Below are 25,320 nucleotides of genomic sequence, written 5' to 3'. Positions count from 1 at the left end.
CTGCTCAGAGCATCTGCCACCGTGTTTTTCTCTCCGGCTAGGTGAATTGCCGATAGAGAGATTCCTTTTCGTATTGCCCAGAACCAGAGCTGCATTGCCTCTCTGCACAGTGGTAGTGACCCTACTCCTCCTCTCTTGTTGAGGTAGTACATGGCCACTGTGTTGTCCGTCATTATCAGGACATTCTTTCCCTGTACAGAGGGCAGAAAGGCCTTCAGCGCTAGTCTGATTGCCCTCAGCTCGAATAGGTTGATGTGTAGTTTGGACTCCGATGGAGACCAACGACCGCTGATTGTCAGATCGTTGGTGTGTGCTCCCCACCCCGTGAGTGAGGCGTCCATCACTACTGTTATCTCCGGCCATGGTTGCCAAAAGGATTCTCCATGGAGAATGTTGTTGCAAGCCCACCATAGTATATCCTGAGCAACTGCGCTCGGGACTTGCAGAAGATCCGACTTATTCCCTGAGAACTCGGACCACTGAGTTCTGAGTGCCCATTGAAGGGATCTCATTCTCAACCTGGCCTCTGGTACTAGGAAAATGCAGGATGCCATGAGGCTGAGCAACCTGAGAAAATCGAAGGGCAGTAGATGTTGGGCATTCTGAAACTTTGTTACCATCTGCTGGATGTGGAGAGCTCTCACTTCGGGAGGCGAGGCTTTTCCCGATGAAGTGTCCAAGACTGCTCCGATAAACTGGAGTTTCTGGGTTGGTATCATGTGGGACTTCTTGAAATTGAGGGAGAAGCCCAGTTTGTGGAGGAAGTGGCAGGTGATCGAAAGATGTTCCTGAGCTTGTTCTGGAGAACTTCCCTGATCAACCAGTAGTCCAGGTAGGGATATATGTGAATACCTCCTCTCCTGAGACTTGCTGCCACAACCGCCAACAGTATGGTGAAAAGCCTTGGGGCGGAGGTCAACCCGAATGGCAGAACTCAAAACTGATAATGAGAATTGCCAATCGCGAACCTCAGGTACTTTCTGTGCCCTGGATGGATTGGCACATGAAAGTAAGCATCCTGAAGGTCCAATGATACCAAGCAGTCTTGGAGTTGTAGAGCCTGAAGGATCTGAGAAAGGGTCACCATCTTGAACTTGTCCTTCCTGAGGAACTTGTTCAAGTTTCTTAAGGCCAAGATGCGTCTCAATCCTCCGTCCTGCAGGAGTGGCTGAGGGCAAAGATGCCGCTCCTGAGGCTGATTTCGCACCTCTTCCTCGTCTACCACGAGGGAAGTTTTTTCTGCCTCTTTGAGAAGCCTGACTTCTTCCTCTACCAAATGAGGAGTAGTAGCGAAAAGAACGACCTCTCCAGGAAGATGCTCCTGAATAGGTTTTCTGAGGCTGGCGCTTGGAGGCACTAAGAGATTTAGCTGCCGCTTTCGAGGTCTGGAGTTTTTCTAGGCTTTCGTCAGCCTTACTGCCAAATAGCCTCGAGCCATCAAAGGGCATGTTAAGGAGTCTGGATTGCACATCCTGTGCAAACCCTGACTTCCTCAACCACGCAAATCTGCGCAACACAGTGCTTGTAGCCATGGATCTGCTGATGCTATCAGCAGTATCCAGTCCAGACTGGAGACATTCCCCCATTGCCTCCTTTCCGTCTTTGACTATATTCAGGAAGCCTTCCCTTTCCTCGCCTTCCGGAATATGCTCAGCTGCCGCTGAAATACAGTCCCACAGGGTATGGGTAAACCTGGCCAGGGTACAGGTGACATTTGTCGATTTCAGGGCCATGCTACCTGAAGTGAAAACTTTATGGGCCCAGGCATCAAATTTCTTGTCCTCTCTATCCGGAGGGATAATGGGTTATGCAGTTTGTTTTGCTGTGGATGCAGCCTGAATAACCAGACTTTCTGGAGTCGGATGCCTGTTTAAATATTCAGGATCCGTACCAGCTGGTCTGTATTTCTTTGGGAAATTACTATTTGTAGCAGCAATGCTATCAGGATTTTCCCAATTTTTTTCTACTGTTCTCTGAAGAGCCCTATGAAAGGGGAGAACTGGGTCTTTTTGGGGACCTTTGACAATTATATCTGTCATGTCGTCCTGTTCAAACACGGGTGAATTGTTACCCCAACCCATGTATTCTACTACCCTCTTCATAAGACCTCTGTACCCTGAGTCTGCATGTTCTGCAGGGTCAGGTTTGGCAAATTCTAACTCTGGGGAGGTGTCAATTCCACTAGCAGAGTGTAGAGTATCACTCAGGTCTCTCATTCTAGATTCCTGATCAATGAGTTCCTCAGGAACTTGTCTTGTGCCATATGAAACTCCAAAGGGAGTGACTTCGCCTTCCTCCGAGCCAGATTCCTCATAAATTGAGGACATAGCTTTAAAAAAAGTCTGTTCTGGGCAACGGAGTAAATCTCCTTTCTTCCTCAACAATTTCCTTCGAAGGAATAGAAAAATCCTTCGAGGTTGTCGACGGGAACTTCGAAGACTTCGAAGAAGACTTCGATACAGGTGTCGAAGACGCTCTTGGCTTCGATGCTGAAGCAGTCGACGCCGATGGCGTCGATGAAGCTGTCGAAGCCTTCGATGACTTGAGCTTTTAATGAGGCACCGGAGATGTGCTCGACACTCGAGGAGTCTTTGACTCACGAGGAGCCTTCGACGACTTGGCGTCGACTCGAGTATCTTCGATACTACTGGCTTTTACCAAGGTAGTTCTCGACTTCTCTTTGTCATCCAATGGAGCGACCTTAGAGGAATGGCTCTTCCGAGGTTCTTTCGAGGGGGTCGGGCCCGCATTCTCGAAAACCTCCATCTTTTTATGGAATTCCTCCCATTTTCTGGGGGAATCCGATTTTGTTGGACATCGAATTTCTTCGGTCGACTCAGAAGATGATGACGATGAGGGAGATCTATGTCTCCTCTTCAGTTTTTTTGACAAGGAAGAAGAGTGTCTCGATCTACTCCTAGATCGAGATCTCTTGGAGTGTCTATGTCGATCCGATTTTTTTCGAATCGGTCGCTTTCTTATGCTTTTTGGACACAGCCTTCTTAGAGACTTCCCTCCCCACCGACAGTTTACCTCTCCTCTCACGAAGGGCCTTCTCGGTCATGGACTGACAGGAATCACAGTCGTCGGTTCGGTGACTAGAACCGAGACACCAGAGACAAACTCGGTGAGGATCAGTGATCGACATTTTCGATCCAAAATCAATACACTTCTTGAACCCAGTCTTGGGTGTCGAAGGAGTTGAAGAAGATGACATTTTCACGAAAAAAATCTCGGAGCGCGCCGTTCACAATAGCAAAGCAATCGGAAAAACAGAACTGGAGCAACGGGCGCGGCTCGAGCTACTTATACCATCAGTGACGTCGACACGGTACGGAGAACGTCGAGGGACAATCGACGCCACGACCTCGAGCACAGCACCCTCTGCCGAGAATTTTTTTTTCCGAAGCAGCGAAGCTGGAGATAACCAATTATCATAAGATGAGGAATACGTGGGAGGACACAATCCATTCGAATGGGCAATTTTCAAGAGGGGGGACTACAAACCCCCCTGCATATTCGCAGCAGCATGGAGATGAGTCAGGCAGTGCAGGAAACACAAGTGCCGAGAATGCAGCAAGATGTACAAACATAGCAGGCAATAATGAATCTGCCACAAGGGCAGTCACAGAATTCACCCATGCAGATACAGCAAGGCACACGCACAGGACATTTAATGACTCCTAGAATAGGGGGTGTCACATTTTGATGGAGGGAATCCTTTCACAGGTACAGGGATGAGAATGTATCCACAATAGGACAGCTCACTGGGAGACTTGATGTGTTCGATACCATCAGTGACGCCCAATCCTCAAGAGGAACCGAGGGTTGACGTCAATATAGGAGGAAAATCCTTTTATTTTTTAGTAGACACGGGTGCAACATGCTCATGTATACGAGAGGGAAAATTGATGTCTGGAAATTCCATGAATACTCAAGGGTTCACAAGAGCTACAAGCTTAGTTCCTTTTACTGAAGAATTGCCAGTCTCTATAGGAGAGTGTGACATGTTGGTGGCATTGTTATATTCAAGGCAGACACCTGTCAATATATTAGGTCCAGATTTGATGACCAAATAGAACATGACGATTTCGTTCACTGATGAAGGCATAGTGTGTTCAACACCAGGAATGCATTATTTCAATGTGAGTACATTTATTATGCCATTTGTAGGACAAGTGGCCATACGAGGAGTACCGTTAGAACCAGAGGTTTTCCACTATGGAGTAAGCATTCTGTTAACATGGTTGCCAGGTTTAGTGGGTAGAACTATGAGAATACCTGATGAATTCTTATTTAGGCCAAATATGCCTATGGATGAAGAGGAAGGACAAGTCTTTCCTTTAGAGTTGCAAGCAGCCATAGTGTGAGGAGAAATGGTTTTGCTTGATGGAAATGACCATGAAGGCAGACAATGGTGCACAATGATTGCCATTGGGGAAGGTTATAGATTAACGGACGTCACTGATGAGGATATGTTTGGAGATCATCCGTCAGATGACAAATTGATATTCGAGATGAGTATTACTTATTGGGTGAGGGCAATTAAACGTGAAGTTCCTCAGAAAATGATGCTAGCACAGAAACGCCCCAAATATTTCGATGAAGACATGGCAAAAGTGCCAGTTTCATTGTGGACAACAGGCCCCTATGATGTAGGCTTATTGAAGAGGGTTGGAGAAGTGAAGATTAAATTGAAACCAGTAGCAATTTTACCTCGAGCATGACAGTATCCCATGTCTCGAGAGGCAGATGAAGGTATTTTTAAGACGATATCCGCTATGATAAAACAAGGTATCTTAGTGACATCCGAGTCACTGTGTAATACCACAATTTATCCTGTGAAAAAAGGGAAAGGGGGGTAGTGGCGTTTAATTCAAGAGCTTTGCCCGATTAACCAGATTGTAGAGGCCGAGTTCCCTCTAGTTCCTATTCCGGCGGCAATCTTATGTAATATCCTTGTTGAAGCATGATATTTCACTGTGATCGACTTGAAACATTTGTTTTTCTCAATCCCATTGCATAAAGACTCGCAAGATCTGACATCATTCACGTTCAGACAAACTCGCCTGAAAAGTACTCGTTTGCCCTGAGTCTCCATTGATTTTTAATAGAGTTCTACAGATGGACTTAAGCAATATTGATTTTGAAAGTGTTGTATTGCAATACGTGGATGACATATTGGTCTGTAGCACCTCAGAGGAAGAGTGCAGACGCGATTCAGTTTAGCTAGTGATTATTCTTGCAGGCAAAGGATATAAAGTAGACGAAGAGAAATTGCAATATTGTCAACAATAAGTGGTGTACATAGGCCAGTTAATTTCGCATGAAGGAAAGAAAGTTACTCCTGAGACGGTTGAGGCTATTTTGAAAACAGCAAGGCCACTCACGATAAAGCACATGCAGAGATCTTTGGGGCTGTGTAACTATGTAAGAGCATGGGTCTTTGATTAAAGTTCATAAATACGGCCCTTGTTGCAAGCCCTGAAAAAAGCACAGGCAATTTAGGAGAATATGGTTTGGACTGAGGAAATGGAAAAGGGTTTGATGAATTGAAAAAGGCAATTTGCACAGCTCCAGTTTTAGGGATCCCAAATTATTCTTTTTGTTCTCGCACACGAATGGCACTGTTATGACAGAAGTTCTCACACAGAGAACCACGTTGGGGGTACAAGCCTCTTCCATATTGCAGTGAGATTCTAGACCCAGTAATGAGGGGTCATTTGCCTTGCGAACAATCTTTGGCAGCCGGCGCGTTCGCCATTGAAAAGGCCGCCAGCATAATGATGGGGTGTTCCATGATGTTATTTGTTGAACATGCATTGTTTGCCATTTTGGAAAAGCCTAAAGGCACGTTGACATCTCAAAGGGCTTCTGCCTACGAGGTAGTCATATCGAATCCGGAGATTAAAATAGTCAGATGCAGAATAGTGAATCCTGCCATGTTTGTATCAGAACCACTGGCAGAGACAAGCATGCACATGATTGTTCAAACTATGAGGAATTTTATGAGGAACTCCCGAGGGTGAAGGAAAATGCGTTGGCAGTTGGGGAGATTCTCTTTATTGACGGTTCTTCAAGAATCGATCAACATGACAGGCAGAGATACACAGGTGCCGCTGTGGTGAAGCACATGGGTAATGGAGAGTTTGAAGTACTGATAAGTGAACGACTACCATCTGACTTTTTGGCACAGGCTGCAGAATTAGTGGCGCTGATTGTCGCGCTCGAGAGACACGCAGACCAGGAAGTAACCGTGTACAGTGACTGCACCTATGTGACGTCAACCGTGCACGCAGGGCTAGCATGTTGGAAAAGGAGGGGCTACCTCTGAGCAGACAGCACTCCAGTGCAGCACACAGCCTTAGTAGATAGACTCATTATAGCACTACAACTCCCAGTAGCCATCACAGTCGTTAAATGCGCAACACACACTAAAAGAGCAGACTTTACCTCACGTCGAAATCAAAAAGCAGATGAGGAAACAAAACGCATTGCATGTTCAGAAAACATTGTTTGTTTGTTTGTTTTATTTATTTGTATAGCGCTCCAAACCCAGAGGTAGAAGGGCGCTTAAAGAGGATGGTTACAAAATGTGACAAAAGCAAATTCAATATACAGCAGTTTACAGAGTATACCAACATAGTTGAGCTGTGGGGGTACTACACTTTCAAAGTACAACAGTTTATAGAGTTCACAGACATAGTTGAGCAGAGGGAGGTGTGCCCACCTATCTGTAGTGCTATTCTTTGTTTAGGAGCCAACCTTTAACGTGTTTCCTGAAGATCTGGAAGGACTCAATAGTTTTAATGTTGAGAGGTAGTCCAGAGTTGGGAGGCAAGTACTGTGAAGCTCGTCCCTCCTGCTCTTTTTAGAGAGAATCTGGGCACTGTCAGGCATAAGGTGTTGGAGGATCTTGTGGTTCTGGTGGCTGGTTTCATGGTAAACGTATTGGTGAGATATGATGGGGCTAAGTGGTTTAATGCCTTATATGTGAGGCAAATGGTTTTCAGGTCAATTTTTTGTCGTATGGAGAGCCATTTGCACAATTTCCTTGCAGTGGAGATGTGCTCTCGCCAGAAGGGGAACCTGATAAGAGCGAGCTTGGTGATCATGGTCTGGCTATGAGGGTGTGCAGTGCTGGTGGTCTGGTTAGTGGAGCTGGTTGGATGAGCAATATAGACAGTGGCTTGCCGGTAACTAGTTTGATCTGGGTGGAGGCATGCCTAAAAGGGCAGCACCTAGATTCAGATGATACACAAGCTAAAAATGTAATGGGGCAGCACCTAGATTCAGAATAGTACATTTAACTAAAATGCAATGGGGCGGCACCTAGATTCAGATGATACACAAGCTAAAAATGCAATGGGGTGGCACCTAGATTCAGATGATACACAAGCTAAAAATGCAGTGGGGCAGCACCTAGAATCAGAATAGTACATTTAACTAAAATGCAATGGGGCGGCACCTAGATTCAGATGATACACAAGCTAAGAATGCAATGGGGCAGCAACTAGATTCAGAATAGTACATTTAACTAGAATGCAGTGGGGCAGCACCTAGATTCAGAGTAGTACATTTAACTAAAATGCAATGGGGTGGCACCAGATTCAGATGATACACAAGCTAAAAATGCAATGGGGCAGCACCTAGATTCAGATGATACACAAGCTAAAAATTCAGTGGGGCAGCACCTAGATTCAGAATAGTACATTCAACTAGAATGCAGTGGGGAAGCACCTAGATTCAGAGTAGTACACTTAGGTAAAAAGCAAAGGGGTATTTACATTTACATGTACATTTCAGGCATGGCAAAGCACAGGTAAAGCATGTGATAGATGAGCAGTGTTGAAGTTCACTATGAGGAGTAAGCGTCAGCGCTGGTGTGCTGCAGATCGTGTCTGAGCTGTAGCTGGTGTCAGGGTTTAGTGTTAAGGTAAGAGCATAGAGTACAATGGGAGTTGGAGGAAGGTTCAGAACCCCAGCTGCAAGGCGGGGCAGTATGAGAGATAAGAGCAGCGCGCTTACCCTTCTTGGTGAAAGGACGACATGTGAGAGACAGCGGTTGTGGTCCTAGGCTCGACGGCGTAGACAGGCTAGATACAGGCACAGTGCCTTTGTGTGTGCCTTGGTAGTGGGCCGGCTCCACATTATGTCATTTGATACGCCTGATGTGAATGACTGCTAGTAGAGATTCAAGGGGAAGCACCTCAGGATGAGAAAGACTTGTGGACAAGGAAGGGATGTTCTTTGAACCCTTTCAAAGCATTAAGGTTCAGAGTCTTGCGTATGGCGTTGGCTCCCTGCCGCTCGGCGATGAAGCCCACCTGGATTGGATGTATCAGGCGTGGCATCATCCCTTTCAGGCGAAAGGCTAAAATTTGTGTGAATATCTTTTTGTCGAAATTGAGCAACGATATAGGACAGTATGAGGGGCACCGGGTTGGGTTTCCTCCTCTCTTTCGGTATTACTGATATTAGTGCATTGTTAAAAGATGCCAGCGCAGTGCCCGCCTCGAATATATTATTGTACAATTTGGTCATGTGGCTCAGAAGGCAACCCGTGAACTGCTTCAAAAAGCTAGTTGTGTACCTGTCCTCACCTGGGGCCTTCCCGCTGGGGAGCAGTTTGATAGCGTCCAGCATTTTTTCTGTAGTAATAGGGTACTCCAGGACAGTGGTCTTCAAACCTTTTAGGCCTTGTTCCCCCAGGCAAAATGTACAGGCCGGGCCCCCCCAAAAATGCCAAATGGACAGTAAGTCCAAATGGCTATGAACTATCGTGCGCCGTCAGTGTTTTCCTTTGACAGTTCAGCCAGCCCAGGAGTATTGCCTCAGGTGGAAAAAGCAGCTGAGGGAGTGCTCAGTGTATCACTGGGCTGGCTCCTCCATAATGGGTGAGGGAGCCACTGGGTTGATGCCCCTCGCCCATTATGGAAGAGCCACCAGGTACGGACTGGCCAATAAGGCAATAGGGCAATGCTTGAACCAAAAATGCTAGTGTGGACCAGTTTTTTTTAGGTCAAAATGTATCACTTTTTTGGCCAATGTGGACCAGTTTGATGAGTTACTTCACTATGCAGCTAGTAGTTTTGACCATTGTTGCTGAATAAATATTCTTTAAATATTACAATTTGCTTACATTTTAACAATAAACGCCCCTTTGGATACTATTCAAATCGTCTGTCACTAAAGGAATGACTTGCCATTTGCAACTGTGGGACACTTATTTTATTGGTGTCCGAGACAATTTTATGCTCCTGGCCAAATTTCAGGCTGGGGTCACGCGCCCCACCACCCCGGGAATGCAGCTGCACCCCCCCTTGGGAGGCACCCCACAGTTTGAAGACCTCTGCTCTAGGAGTTCGACCTCTCTGATTCGGTGAAGCTCGTCATATCAATGTCCCTAAGATAGTCTGCAGACATCGAGGTAGTATCTGGGCATTCTGTGTCATATAAACATTTGTAGAAAGTGTGCAAAGCATTCTATTTACGCAGGCATGTCTCTAGTGAACCCCCTGTATCATATATTGATGTGATCCCACCTCTGAGCCCTCTAGGCTCTGAGTCTAGCCGCCAGCAGCACCTCTGCCCTGTCCCCCTTCTCATAGAATTGTTGCTTAAGATATTTGAATTTGCGCTGGGTATGCCCCAGTCTGAGTGCCTTCAACTCTGCTCTCTTCATCTGTATTGCATCAAGTTCCTCCTTTTCGTAGCCTCCCCCTGCGTGCATCTGTAAATCATTGTCTGCAATATCTTTTCTGAGCGCCTCCTCCTGCAATCTCTGCTCTCTCTTTTCACGCGTTCTTTCCCTCATGAGCATCTCCCTCCAGATGGCCTTCCCCACTTCCCATACCACATTAATATCCATCTCCCCGTGTCATTTATCTCAAAGTATTCTGAGATGTCCCTGGAGAGCTGTTTAGGAAATATCGGGTTCCTCCACAAAAAAACACAACACCTCCAACTAGTGTCTGCCCTGTCGATCCACCCTATGTCTATTTCCATCAATACCAAGTCATGGTCCGTTCACCCCACAGGTCGGATAGCACAGTGAACTATTCTTTCCCCCTGGTCCTTGTTCAGAAACAGGTAATCAATCCTGGTGTAAGTGGTGTTGGGGGCGGAGAAAAAAGTATACCCCTTCTGTCCTGGGTGTGTCATTATCCACACATCCACTAACCCTCTAACGTCTATATCCCGGCTCCGGTGGCCCGCTCTTCTCTCCCCCTCTGGAACGGTCGAGCGTTTCACCGATTTCCTATCCAGAGCCTTGTCAGCCCAAGAGTTAAAATCCCCCCCTATGATAAAAAGATCCCCTGTAAGGGCCAGTATAGCATCAAGGGCCCGCTGGATGAAATCCGCCTGACCCTGATTAGGGGTATAAAGTGTTGCCAGGACAACTGTCACCCGTCTAGGGAACCTGTATTGTGAGCAAGCGTCTCTCAAACATCTTCATAACCACACCTCCAGGCAGTCGCAGCTGTTAATGCAGTATTATTCCTACCCTACTCTGCCCTGCTTGGCTTCACTGGCCTGGATGCCTGGTGAACTTGCCCTCGCAGCTGCCTCTCCTCCCCCACCACCAGTCTGGTCTATTGCAGGAACAGCACATCAAGGACTGCATTGCGAAACATACGCGCGTCTAGGGACCTCTTTGTGGGTGAGTTCAGCCCTTTTACGTTTAGGTTGCCCACGACCAGACTGAAATGTCAGTTTTTAGATCCCATCACCTCTTTTGCTGATATGCTCGCTCCATCATAGGCACTTAACCTACAGACCCTATTGCCTCATAACCAATTGGCCATAACAATGCCCATAACTAGACATACAATTGGCACATGCTACCCGTGAAACTTCTTCGTGCAACTGAAACACAAACTTTGCAAACTGTAACCTGCAGTAAATGATGCAGAGATACCCTCTGTCCTACTGAGGGCCACCCGGAATGGGAGATAAGTGCCCCTATTCCGGCTGTCTCACAGGAACCACATTGTCCCACACATGCATTTCTCCTTGCACAAGCTGGTGCGCTTTCTTGTCCGCCACACCGCAGCTGAGGTGATCACAAGTATTTTCGTAGAGACGGGCCATTCAGCTGCATGTACTTGCGCCCAGTTCATCCTCTGCGGCGCCGGGGAAGTCCTGGGACTGGTGTCAGTTGTCCCTTCTTGTCGGAGCTTGCCTGCTGGTCCGATACTGTTCTGACGACTGACGTCAAAAGGCACAGGGCCTGCTCTGCTTCCTCTGCTGAAGTGATCCGGTATTCTATCACTTCTACTTCGAATTGTAAGGCGGATAGGTACACGCACCGATACCTGATCCCTTTCTCTGTAAGCCACTTTGTTTGTTTATTTATGTGTATAGCGCACCGAACCATCAGGTATCTGGGCACATTGCAGGTTACATAGTTACTTAAGCAATATACAGGGTAAAGAGGACAATTAACATTATTTACTTAACATTATAGCAGATATAAAAATGACTTGTCAAAGACATACTTTACATACATATGCAGGCATTACAGCATTACTTTACATAAATATACAGGCAGGCAAGGTATTCAGCATGAGAACAGGAAGGTAGCGGTGGCAATAATCATGCATCGAGGGAGAAGAGACACATTTTATTTTTTTCCTAACACTGAAATATGAATATGAAATAAATACATGATGGGTCTGCTCTTAATGCTGCAGGCAAGGAGTTCCACAGCTGGGCTACCATAACCGTGAAACTTCTTCCCCCTTTGTGAGTGACTGGCAATCTCTGCTCCGGGACAGCGTCAGGTTAGATAAATCTCAGTAAATCACAATGCGGGAACCTTTGTACTCCAGGTCTTGCTGCAATCCTGCTCTGGCTAGAACGTCTGCTTTGTCCTTATACCTCAAGAACCTGGCCATGATGGAGCGTGCACCGTTACCATACAGCTTGCCTCCCCTGTGTGCTCTCTCCAAGCGAACCTCCTTACCCCCTTCTGACGAGAACAAGAGGTAGACAATGGCTTGCACCTGGCGCTCCACCTGCACCAGTGTTTCTCCATCAGCTTCCTCCAGCCCCTATATACATATGTTATTCCTCCTCTCTCGGTTTTCCAGGTCATCCATTTTCAGGGTCACCTCCTCTTCATGCAGCTCCAGCTCTGTCAGAGCGTCAAGGCGCATTTCCACCATGTTGGCGTTTAGCTGGTTATTCTCCAAGTTCTCCACCTCACTTTCCACCGTTTCGACCTGCCATGCAAGGAATAATTGCAAATCTCCTCTGAGCGCCTTGATTTCTGGCAGGATGCTCACAGTGTCCTCTTTAGAAGCAAAGTGATTTAGGTCCGCGACCGTCAAAATCCTTTGCTAGGGCACGCTCCCAGGCGCCCCACTATACATTCCCGCCTGCATGTCTCTGGGCATCGGCACTGAGCCGAGTCTCTGTGTTTGCCCTGTCCCTTCAGCAGGATATAACTCAAAGTGCCAAAAAATGTGTCAGGTACCAGCGCTTAAGGTGTCTCCTCTTCTTGGGACTCTGGTTATCGTAGCAGAGGACAGCGGTCTGATTGCTCCCAAGGCTTCTGGGAGAGCAGTGCTCAGGCTCCTTGGGCGGGGGGGCAATGTCTGGGCAGGGAGTAACGCCTGTGGCTGGGGGCGCCACTGTCCTTCCCCAACTCTGATGGAAGATGAACCCCCTGTTGCCCCAGGGTCGATATGCGGGTGCGTTTCACACCTGTCAGGGGCTGCATCCATCTCTCTTCGAATCGCTAAGCCAGTGTCTCTCCCTCTTCAGGGCTCCTCACTTCACACAACCATCTAGCATCGGGGGAGGGGGGGCGGCTAGGATGAAGCTCTCTTGCTGCCGGACTGTGGGTGTGGTGGGGCCATGTGCCTGGTGGGGGCTTGGCAACCCTGCAGCCTTATTGCCGCCTGGTGACAGAGACCCCCTGCTTGGCAATGTGCAATCCAATGGCAGCTATCTCGGGCACACAGAGCCTGCCTGAAGGAACAAGTACCTGTGTGAAGGCTGCCAAAGCAGGGCCGCTGCCACCACGTCCCTGCAGGAGGACTCCTCAATACCTGGGCCAAGGGTGCTTGGCGGGCCTGTATCTCCTCGCCTCACCTGCATCCATGCACCAGGTGTGGGGGATGGGATTGTCCATGGCCTACTCGCTGCGCCCCACTTCCCAAACAAGGACCTGCCGAGTCCTCGGGGCGGCAGAATGCCGACATTATGCTGCTCTGGAATTTCACCTGTGGGCTCCGAACCCCCTTTTTCTGGTCCAGGGACAGTGTGGTTCCGCACAATCTCTTCACTTTATATTGGAAGAGGCAGGAGCCTGAGATCAGGCAGTCATACTTCTCCACGTACCCTTGTGTTCGGATTCTTTTTTTTTTCATGTACATATTTTTCAAATGTTTCACTAATGGCTGCACGGTAGAAAAGGATCCATAAAATTAAATGAAAATGTAACTGTAAAGATGAATACCTAATCCGAACAAAGTACAACATTTTGAATGTCGGCAACAATTAAGGGAAGAATGTCAAACATCTTATGGCACCATCAAGAACCAGCCCAACATGCTACTGTGGACAGGTTGTTCTGGGACAGTTTGATGGGTTTTGTGACGATTCACCGGGTCTCGTTACTTTACCCCGGGGTGAGCCCTTTACTATAAGGGTAGGGAGGTGAGGCTGTTAACCAAAAGTCCCCCTAGGGGTGGTAATATGCGGGAGGACATCAAGGGGAGGGACTCCCCTCCTGGGAATAAGGACAACCATGTGGGGATCAGTCTCCCTAAAACCTGGTCACATACACCCATACCATTTTTGCCAACCATGTCCCCTTCTGCCACTAGTAGAACTATGTGTTATTGCAACATCATGACGGTGCCCAGTATGGAAAACACTGAGACAAAGAAGAGCAAGAGAAACCCATGGGGAAGCAGTAGGCAAAACCATCTAAGTACTGAGACAAGGTGGCTCACAAGAGGCATGAAGACCACCACAGAGGGCAGCACTATCAACCTCAAATGGAAAGGGAGACTGGACTAGTTGGTTGGTGTGGCTCTCAGCGCGCATGCGAGCCGCGCAAGAGAGACTGGAGAGACTGGTGCTCAATCTCGCCAGCCTGGGAAGTTTGAACCAGGAACGAGGACGAATAAGAAAGGCAAGCCGGTGGTGCTTGGAACGCCGACAACATGGGCCGAGCAGGACAAAGCCCGAGCAGAAGCTGGCAGCAGGAACACAGTGACAGAACCTCGTTGAGGTGGACCGGTGGGTCGGACAACACTGCTGATACTGTAGTTCCCGGCAGGATGCAGAACGACTGTGAAACAACCATGAGGGAAGGAGAAGATGGAGAACGCAAATGCTATGAATCCCAGCCCCAGGAAGAACCAGTGAAGTGCAGCCGCACGCAACCAGGTAACAGGAGGCACAGGAGATCTTGTAGGGGTTTGTGGGCCACACAGAAGTGCATCAGGTGCAATCTCCCTTGTCCTAGTACTCACAAGAAGGAGTGTGATATTGAGAAGTGCATCGGGAGTAATCTCCCTCGTCCTAACACTCACAATAAGGAGTATATAATTGAGAAGTGTGTAATAAGGTAGGTTGCGCACTCAAGGTGAGTTCTTTATACGTCTTTAATGTCTCCAAGTACAAGATAGTTCATAGGAGAACAGACACCGGCTTCCCACCCAGCGGGCACTCATCAACTGACTCTTCAGAACACACGCACTCAAATCATACAATGCATTCCTGCAGGCGCGTGCATTCCACTCCATTTACGTTCCATAGTAATGACAGCCCACAATCACAGATTATAACATTTCTCCCCCCTTTCATTAATCACGAATTGAAAGAGGACAAAACCGACCAACCATAGAATGCACAACATGTGGCCACCACGATGTGCACTCCATAATAATCCCTGAAAATTACAAAACCCCGCAAACATAATTGCACCGATAGAAATCCACAATGTATGTGAAATGATGTGAAAGGAAGCCGTGTGTCAAGACACGTGTAACCACAACCAGCTTGTTATTCTCTGGCAACCACCATACCAACTTGCCGCCTAAGGAACGACCTCAAAACGATAAGCAACCTGCACATTTCACATTCACCAAACCAATACCAACTTAAAACATCAACATACCCTGCACCACAAAACACCAGTTCAGCACACCCATGTTCCTACACCTACAACCATGGACCACCAACGAGGACACCAACCCCAAAAAGAACCCACTCCGAGCTGCCCCTCGGAGAACAGGCCCGCCACACCTGACACTCTAAACAGAACTAACACTCCCAATCATCAGTGCACTAATAACCTTCTGCCCCAGGCTGCCACCCCAGGACCTCCAGCCTGCCACGCCAGAGCACAACCCACAGGACATGGACCCTCCCGGCCATCCAAAATCCTAAACAACAAGCACTACATAAGGGTCCCTTTTTTTTTTTTTTTATTTTATTTAAAATTTTGTTTTTGATGCAAACACATCTTTACAAAATATCAATACAGCTCATAATAAAAAGTTTACTTTCAAACATTATATCTAAAAAGAAAAATTTCGAAAGATTCCATAATTCAAATGCTAAAACAGAAGAGCCTCTTAGCGAGGTAAATATCTTGTCACATGTAAAAACAGTAAATGAGAAAATACATCTATTGCAGCATAAACTTTACATTACAATTGACACATTTAAAGCAGCTTCAATAATTTTTACCAAGCGAACAGTCGCAAGAATAATAGAGTTGCAAGATCCCCATATGCAACGAGACCAAATTAATTCTCTCCCAATTTCAGAATTTGTAAGGGAAAGGGCAGTAAGAATAGATATTCTGTCAGTCTCAAAGCACGGACAGTAAAGAAAAAGATGTTTTAAAGTTTCTGGAATATTAACATTCTTACAAAATCTACATGAAATGTCTTCCATAACATTAGTAGTTTTCACCCAGTGTTTTGTTCGTACCTTAGTGTGTAATAGGTCTAAACGAAAACGCATATACTGTGTGCGAGTTTCAGCACTGGGACAAAGCACCAAATAAGAAAGGCGCGGAACTTGCTTGTGTCTAAAAGACGCATATTCTGAAAATGATGAGTAATTGGCAATTTGATCGCACGTAGTTGCCCAATCGTTCCAAAATAAGCGTTTGTGTGCAGTAATTATTTTATCTTCTAATTCATTAGCAGTTATATTTATACCACCAAGTATAGAATAGATTCGCTTCTGAAAGTTCCCTATTGACCTCGGATGTGAAGTCTGGAGCATCAAGAAGAGATCTTCATAAAGAGAATTCTCTAATGGGAAATTCATTTTTGCGAAAGTTTTGAGGATACGCCAGTTATAACGCGCTGCCAATGAACTAAGCCCTAATTCATGGCGCAAAATGGCATTAGGAAGATACATTGGCAATCATAAAGTTGTCTTCCATAGTTTAGCTTGGAGTTTGTCCAAGAAGGACGATAGGTCAATCAGACATAAATCGAGACCATATAAGATGATTGGTTCAACTTTCTTTAGATAAAACTCAAATAAGGGTATCAGAGAAAACATACAATATTTTTGAAAAATGAATTTCATTTGGTTTTGCAAAGGGATAATTTTTCTACACAATGTTTTTTGCCAAAAAAGGGCAAAAGAGTTGTTAGCAAGTAAATAACCTAAATGTGTAGTCTGAGTCACAATTTGAAGGCGATTCTGATTGACATGCCAAACATATTTTCGCAACTTTTTCTTAGAAGTAAGAATTAAAATGTTGGATTTTGCAAAATTTATCGTAAGATTATTTGATATACAAAAATAATTAAAGATTTCAAGTTTTTTCTGGAGACCAACTTGAGTACTATCAAAGAGTAGCACATCATCAGCGTATGCTAACCACGAGATTTTAAGGTTGCCAAGCCGAACCACATTAGTTTGTGACAAATCCCAGAGTTCCTCTATGTCAGATAGATAGAGGTTAAATAATGTTGCCGCAAGGTTACACCCTTGTTTCACACCTATCGACGTGGGTATATCCGCAGTCACTAGCCCAGTAGAAGAAATGCGTACCTTAAATGAAGTTTGGTAATGTAACAAAGCTATAAGTGCGACCAAAGATGTAGGAAACTTCAATTTAAGCATTTTTTCCCATAGTTTACTGCGAATAACACAATCAAATGCGGAGGAAAGGTCTAGTGACGCAATAAAAACGGGTCCACTAGAAACACTATGCGCCCCCGCTATTAGATGTGCCAAAATAGTTGCGTTTAATTGAGTTCCCATATTTCTTCTAAAGCCCGTCTGGGCTTTATTTAATATACGTTTTTGCACGATATGTTTTTCTATGTCTTGCAGAAGAAGCAGTGCAAAAACCTTGGCAGCAACATCAATGAGTGCAATGGGCCTAAAATTTAATGGGTTATTTAGCGGCCCTTTCTTGTGTAGTGGAATGATAATAGAAGATGTCCAAGATATTGGAAGCTTTTTTGAGACAAAGATAGATTGAAAAATCTTCAATAGTGCGGTAGCCCAAAAAAGGGGATCATCCTTAATGACACATGGTGGCAAACCATCTGGGCCCGCACATTTTGAGGGTTTTAGTTTAGATATAGCATAGAGGACGTCTTCTGTATCCCAAGGACAGAGCGAAGGAATGTGTAAAATTAAAGCCTTTATGTCAACTTCCTTGAAGCATTTTGGTAAGAGATATTTGCGTTGGAAGAAAGCAACCCAAGCATTGCCATCCAAGGCAGATTCGAACGAGGGTTGGGTGTTGTTATTAGTTCCCCTAAGTAATTTCCATATGTCACGGGTATTCTTATCGCAAATCATTCTTACAAGATTTTGATTCTTAGTTAGATGGAATGAAAAGCGTACAGCTTTTATTTTGTTTTTATGAAGCCTTACTATGGCTTTTTTAGCATTTAGATAATTACTGCTCTTCGTGTAGGTGAGTTGATTTTTCAAAATTCTTAAAGCAGTATTTCTTTCATGTTTTAATTTACATATTCTAGATGAAAGAAGATTTTCCCTACATGATGTAATGTTTTGATTGATAGAAGCATTTGCAATATCAACTAAGTGACGTTGTATCATATGCAAATTCCATGCTAAAATAATCTGTGAATTGTTGTCATCATGTAGGGAAATAGGCCACCAATCACGATTTACAAGGAAAGTTAGTTGGCGGCAGGTTGTAATGTTCCATCTAATAGACAATAATTGTCGATCGCTGTGTACTAGGGCAAGTGTTTTCAGTCTGTCACAAGATGCAGCTTTCATGAATAAAGTGGTAGACAATATGGCATGATCTCCATAAACTGGGAAGTGAGTTCTGATTGGATCCAGCAATCCTGATAGTTGTGTTGACACCACAATATAGTCAATAGAAGATTGTAAATTTCCCCTCTTCCATGTAGAACAAGAAGTTAGACATTGTGGTTGTATTACAACAAGATCCCAATGTGTGAAAAATTGTGCCCATTTTTTACCATTTGCACATGCGATTTTAAAATGAGTGGAGGATTGGTTCTGCGTAAAGCAGATTGTAGGATCATATAGATGAGCATTAATGTCACCACAAATGATGACCATAAATGTCAGGCAGCATGCAAACAATATTTAGCAACATGTCATTTAGGATGTGTAAAGCAGAATCCAAAGAAAGGGAGTTTGGATTCCAATATAAAGAAACTAACAGAATTCTTGTCTTTTCAAAGAGATCAATGTCAATAATTGTTGCCAGACATAATCGGTTGGTAAATGTTTGAGCTATGGTAAATAATAATTTGTTGTTAATTAAGAGAGTAAGGCCTCCACTTGGACGACCAGCTAAGGGATGAAAAGCAACATTGTGTATAGCAGTAAATCCATCAAATTGAAAATCATAGCAATTCATTGTTTCCTGTAAAAAAAAAAATAGAAGGCAGATCTTCATGACACTTATTGCCATACCATGTTAACAAGTTGTTAAAACCACAACAATTCCAAGATTGGATAAGGATATAGTTACGTTATGATTTCGTAGTGGAAGTAGAGTTAGAATTGGGAGTCCCCCTTGAATCAACTGCTGGCATTAAGGGCAAAATACCCAACAAACCATTTAGCGCAGAAGTCAAAAGGGCTATGTTTGCCAGAATTTTTTCATTTTCCAAGAGAGGGGCTAGAGCATTATCACCTACAGATTTAATTTTAGGTGGCAAAGGGGGTTCGAATTCCAGAAACTGCATCGCTCTCTCAAGAGAAGAGAAAGCATGCAGTGTAAGCCCCAGAAAGCTTAGATCGAGATTATGTTCCCAAATTACTTTTGCAATTATAGGTGACATAACCTTACATAACATCCTGTTGTTATTAATTAGGGGGAGCTTTATCCAAACAACATCAAGAGAGATTAAGTTACGCAGTGCTGGAATTTTGTAAAGCGAGTTCATTAGAAATGAACGATTAATAGGCACTAAGCCATTTATCTGGGGGTTACTGGACCATCCGATTAAGGTTTGCATATCCTCAGGAATATCATTAAAGGAAAAAAATTCCTTATCATCTGTTGATGAAGTAGAAGAAGAAAGTGCTAATGGCACCTGAGATTCCAAGCATGGAGATCCATGTATCATTTGAGAGTGGCCAAGCGTCACTACTGGTATAACAGGGGGTGCAAAGGATTCTAGAGAGGAGGCTGAAAGTGGCTTCAACGTCACCTTAGCAGGACTCTGTATATGTACCGCTTTAGTCAAAGTCGGAACAGAATACACAGAATTTTGCAATGTTGGATTGTTTTTAATCTGTGCATTGGAAACAGGTGACGTATGGTGAATCTGTGCTTGCGCAGTCAAAGACTGTGAAGTGGGAAAAGAATTACCTGTTTGTAAGGGGTTGATTACATTGGTGCAGTTTGTTGTTGTTTTATTCTTCACTGAGGGAAAAAAAGAATTCATGTTAGCTTGCACCATTGAGGTCCCAGTCACGCGACCGTCCGTACTTGGCACTATTAATAATCCAGTCTTAGAACAGGTAGTGGGCTCAGCCATCGATGTACGAGACGGAGAACAGGCACCTTTTTTTTTTCCTCCTTTTTGTGAATTTTGAGTCGAGGGTAGTTGAAGAGCACATAGACTTTCTTCGTTCAATTGACTGGCATTGAACTGAAGGTCTTCATTATCTAATGAGGAAGCATTGATTTGCACTTGAGAAGTGATTGAAATATCGTCTAAGGTTTGTGGGGGAATCGTGGGCTTACATGGATTTATCGTAGACGCTTTATTTAACTTGGATTTATTTCTCCGTTTTAGTGCCCTTAAATATGATCTTTTCATTCTACGAGAGGAGTGATAAAAATTAGATGAAGATTCATTAACTTCAGAGCTTTCCCTGTCTTCTTCTTCTTCTATTATATTAGTAAGAGCTGAAGGACTATGCAAAAGAGTTTCTGGTATAGTATTGCTCGGTTTAAGAGTATCGGTTTGAAACAAGTCAGCGGAGAACAACTGAGAGTTAAAAAGCAACTGTTCAATTTGAAGAATTCTTTCGTGCTGCAAGTGAAGCACATTTAGAGGATCTATTTGTGGCATAGTTCCATCAGGCAATATTGAAGTGCTTGGAGGGGTAACAGCATTTGCAAAAGATGTAGGGCTCCCCCTTAGCAGAAAAGTTGCATCTAGAGTTTGAGTGCTTTGAGAGGCATGAGTTATAGTTGGCATAGAGGAATGTAAGTTCTCCATTATGAGCTGAGCATTGCGTTCTGCGCAAGCGCTATGAGAGGAACGACATGCTTCCTGAGCAAGCATAAAACCTTCAATTTTAGCGAGTTGTATAGAGTTATTTGTGATTGAATCTTTAATGTCTTTTAGATGCAAATGAGTAAGATCATGGCCTTTATCTAATAGGTTTAATATGCGCGTGAGAACAGGAAAAGAATGGAGTTCTTGTTCAAGTACTTGTGAAGAATTTTCTGCTTGGGGAATGGGAGACAATTGTTGATGGGATATAAAAGATTGGGAAGGAGACGTTTGAGGAAATAGTTTATTTGAAGATTCAAGATTTAAGGGATCATCCAGATGGAGTTTCTTGGGAGAAGTAGAATCTGAAGTTGGCGAGCTGCCTGAATTACCAGGCGCAAACAAGCTCAAATTGGATTTAGACAAAGTAATTGGGGGGTTACATATAAGAGAGAGAGTGGATGGAGTGGCATGAAAGTGAACTTGTTCACGCAAGCCACGGGATTCCGCTGCTGGAGTAGAAGGACCCAAAGAGAGACTGATACGTCTTTCCAATGCAGCTATAATCCCGGGTGCAAGCAACGAGGTGTCGAAAATTGGAATGGAAATTTTATCTGGCATTGTAGGGAGGATATCTGATTTATGATCTTGCTCATTAGCTGTTTTCAGTGAAAATAAGCTTTCAGTTGTTATTTTGGAAGTTAACACTGAAGAACAGGGTTCTGAGTAGGTATCAGAAAGATGGTAGGGCGCCAGTAGCATGTTTGCAGTTGACACCGGGATTGCTTGAGGTTGCTTAGGAATAGCGTGAGGCATCGCTTCTTCTAAGGAATGAGATAACTCCATTTTAGGTTTTGAAGGAGTGTTAGCTAAACGTTTTTTGATAGAGTCTTTTATTCTTTTCCCGTTTCTTAGAGTAAGTGACGAGGTATCCATCAAAAAAAAAAACAAACACAGTACCTTAGATTACTAAATCCTCACAACACCTACGAAAATGCCCTCAAACTTTTATTAAAATTGTACCTGATAAACAAAATTGTATGGCCAAGGTTGGAATATATCAAGTAGGGAAATCACAGTACGCGCCCTGTTACAGTAGGACCCGCCGCCACGCGCCGCGAACAGCAAACAGTCCTTTGCGGTGCTTCGCGGTGCGCAGCGCGGGTGCGCTGGAGCCCAGTGTTTAAGAAGAGGCGTGGGAGGCGTCACTAATCACGTGGGCAGATCCAAAGGCGGAGCACCTATAGGAGGAATAGTAATCAATGAATAAGTGAAATAGAGATAATTCTATATCTCACATAAACAGACTTCTAATAGAGCTAAATCTATAAAGCAAGGTATAAAGACACGAGCAGCCAAAAGTCAATGAAGTTCATAACATTTGGTCCTTTAGTCACCTGAAAGAGTCAGGCAAACTTGGTGTTACAGAAAAGTACTTCCTCCAGCTCGAGCGGCATCCCGCATCCAACGAGTGAGGCACTCCACAAAAGTCCAAGTAGATGAAAAATGAAGGGTCTGGCAAAACGAACACCAGAAGCAAACGGACCACAGCACAGCAAACAGTCCTTTGCGGTGCTTCGCGGTGCGCAGCGCGGGTGCGCTGGAGCCCAGTGTTTAAGAAGAGGCGTGGGAGGCGTCACTAATCACGTGGGCAGATCCAAAGGCGGAGCACCTGAAAGAGTCAGGCAAACTTGGTGTTACAGAAAAGTACTTCCTCCAGCTCGAGCGGCATCCCGCATCCAACGAGTGAGGCACTCCACAAAAGTCCAAGTAGATGAAAAATGAAGGGTCTGGCGAAACGAACACCAGAAGCAAACGGACCACAGCACAGCAAACAGTCCTTTGCGGTGCTTAAGCACCTTTGCATTTGCATCAGGAAGGCATGAACTAAACCCACAGGTAAGTAACCACCAACCACACACCAAACCCTCAATCAGACGAAAACTAATTGCACAAAGCACTAAACAAAACCACAAAGCTTACAGTCAACGACACAACCTTACGACCCTACTTAGGCGTCACGAGACAAAACAAAACTGCATAAAGCCCAAAACTCACATTCCCCTAAAATAGCATACAAGGCCCGTCCGGCACCCTGCACACATGGAGAAACTCATAACAGGCACACAATCGATCCACCCGGCCATCCATTGATCAACTATCATCAAACAAATTGCTATCCTACATAGGAAGCAACCACACACCATGGAGAATTCATCACCACTAGCACCCAATAGAACCACCCAACCACCTATTGGTAAAATAACATCACGTTAAATGCCCGGCAACCTACACGTCAAAACTCACACCCCATAGATCCACCCGGCCATCCATGAGTAAATAGCATCACTCAGAAGTGCTCCACGCACCCTGAGCAAACCACCAAATCAGCAGAAACAGCTGGAGAAAGATTCAGGAATGCGGACATAAATAATGACCGCACACTGCATTAATCCAAAAAAAAACAGCACACCAAGAACTACAATGGCAGTCACCGGAACAAACATCAACAAAATCCGAACCCAAGAGTGATGAACCCACCCGGCATTCAGAACCCCTTTGAGTAACCTTCAGAACCCCCTATAAACTGCACGAGTACCAGAAAACATATGACTGCAGTTTAGACACGTAACACTCAGCATTCCACACTGAAACATGTACGTATGAAATTGTTCGCATGACACAAACAAATTCACTGTTTATGAATTGTTGGGACTTCCTATGACCCATATTCTGGAAAAAGTCCAGCCTTCAGTCCACGAGCCAGACATAACGTTACCCAACAAAACGGTAACACATTGCAAATGGTCTAAGAACAAAATGATTGTTGCCCCCGAACCCTGTGTTGCCCACGAGTCCGACCCCTTCTCAGCAACTTAACAAGAACTACCTCAACGCACCTGTGAAAATAAAAGCACGTTAGTTGCAATCCTGGACAAAAACAACAGGGGAAATTGCTACAGCTTTGAGAAAAACAGATTGCTTATGGTTTAACATCAAACTGAGGCAAAAATACACGAAACACAGGGCCACTACACGTAGCTCGTAGCTCACCCACAACCATAGCAAAACACACGCACCAATGGCCCAAACAAGGACACAGTAGAGGCCAAAAACGCTATCACTCATACACACTCACACAGGCCTCAACAACATAAATACATCAATCTTCAGACAAAGTGAGATATATATATTTTTTTTTTAACTTCACTTAAAAGTCATGCAGATCTGAGTCAACTCCCTCTAGGATGTCAAGAAAAAAAACATCTCTGGCAGAATTCACCATCACCGCTTTCTTCCGAACCGCACAACATGCACCCATGATGACACTTCATCTTTGGGTGCGAAGAAAACTTGTTGTTGCTGTCCAGCTCAGCATGCCTTTTTCGGAAGGCACAATGGAAATCCGCAGGCTCCTCCAGAACGACACCAAACAGTGGATCTTTCCGTTCAACGACACCCCGGGAAAGCACTGCGTCCTTTTCATTTCCACCATTGACGGACATGAAAGCACCAGAGGGAACTGGCACCCCATGACAATGTGCCCGCTCGACAAAGCCTCTCCACCCTGGTGTTTCTGCATCACTCCAGTCACGAAAACTCCACGCAAGAGGAATACACTTGATGCCAGGACACAAAAGGCTCAACTCCACCTGACGGACGCGCACCACAGCGCCCCCAGAGGCTGCAGGGGAAGTATGCAGGGGAATCCTGCCAGAGCAGAGTACAGGAGGCGATTCACGAGGCCGGCGCCGCTCCGAAACTCCACGGCCAACCAGGACTTTCAGCTGCACCAGCTTACCGGCTCCGGACGCCGGGGACACACACCTCTCCCCGCTACGGAACACCAGAGGACTCCTACCGGCTTAGGACCCCGGGGAGGCAGACACCCCAGCTATGAATCCCGGCCTGCACCAGCAGGATCAAACCATCCGGCTCCGGACCTGGGGCCTCTCCCCGCTACGGAACACCGGAGCACTCCAAACAGCTGGCCGACACTCCTCCAGTCCAAAACAATTTGTCAGCAAGGGCACCAACTGGACTGGACGCAAGGGCACCGCAACTCCAAGGGTCCCCGCTGAGGTCAGCCGACACCACAAAAGTTGAGAAACATGGCGTCAGCACAAGCCCACAATGACTGGACTCGGGGGACTGCAACTTCACAGACCCCCGCTGCAGTGAACCGACAAGACGCTACAGACCTCGGCCCGCCGGGTGGAATGTTCAAACCGGAGGGCGGGGTCTTCTCCTGCAACGCTGCCCCCGCCGCAGCAGCCCCGAACCTCGTCGCCAGTGTAATAAGGTAGATTCCGCACTCAAGGTGAGTTCTTTATACTTCTTTAATGTCTCCAAGTACAAAATAGTTCATAGGAGAACAGACACCGGCTTCCCACCCGGCGGGCACTCATCAACTGACTCTTCAGAACACACGCACTGAAATCATACAATGCATTCCTGTAGGCGCGTGCATTCCACTCCATTTACATTCCATAGTAATGACAGCCCACAATCACAGATTATAACAAAGTACATCAGGAGTCATTTCTCTCCTCCCAGTACTCACAAATAAGGAGTGTAATATTAAGATGGAGGAGAGCGGGAGTAATCTCCCTCAATACAGTAAAGAGTGCAT

General features: G+C 45.4%; 2 protein-coding genes across 6 annotated transcripts in view; both read right to left on the bottom strand.

The window, feature by feature from the left end:
• DOP1A (DOP1 leucine zipper like protein A) overlaps positions 1-25,320 on the bottom strand; it is a 2,904,166-nt gene that overhangs the window by 1,541,248 nt on the left and 1,337,598 nt on the right. The gene's annotated exons all lie outside the window — the stretch shown is intronic.
• On the bottom strand, positions 15,455-24,407 carry LOC138453456 (uncharacterized). The gene is made up of 2 exons (XM_069606325.1): positions 22,085-24,407; positions 15,455-21,928 (listed from the first exon to the last, which is right to left on the bottom strand). The coding sequence occupies exon 2, from the start codon at positions 21,621-21,623 to the stop codon at positions 18,987-18,989; it is 2,637 nt and encodes an 878-aa protein (XP_069462426.1). The 5' UTR covers positions 21,624-21,928; positions 22,085-24,407; the 3' UTR covers positions 15,455-18,986.

This window comes from Ambystoma mexicanum, chromosome 4p (assembly GCF_040938575.1).
Source record: "Ambystoma mexicanum isolate Mex_15411 chromosome 4p, UKY_AmexF1_1, whole genome shotgun sequence".
Lineage (NCBI taxonomy): Eukaryota > Metazoa > Chordata > Amphibia > Caudata > Ambystomatidae > Ambystoma > Ambystoma mexicanum.
The sequence above is the reverse complement of the archived record's forward strand: the minus strand, read 5'-3'. Positions and strand labels throughout refer to the sequence as shown.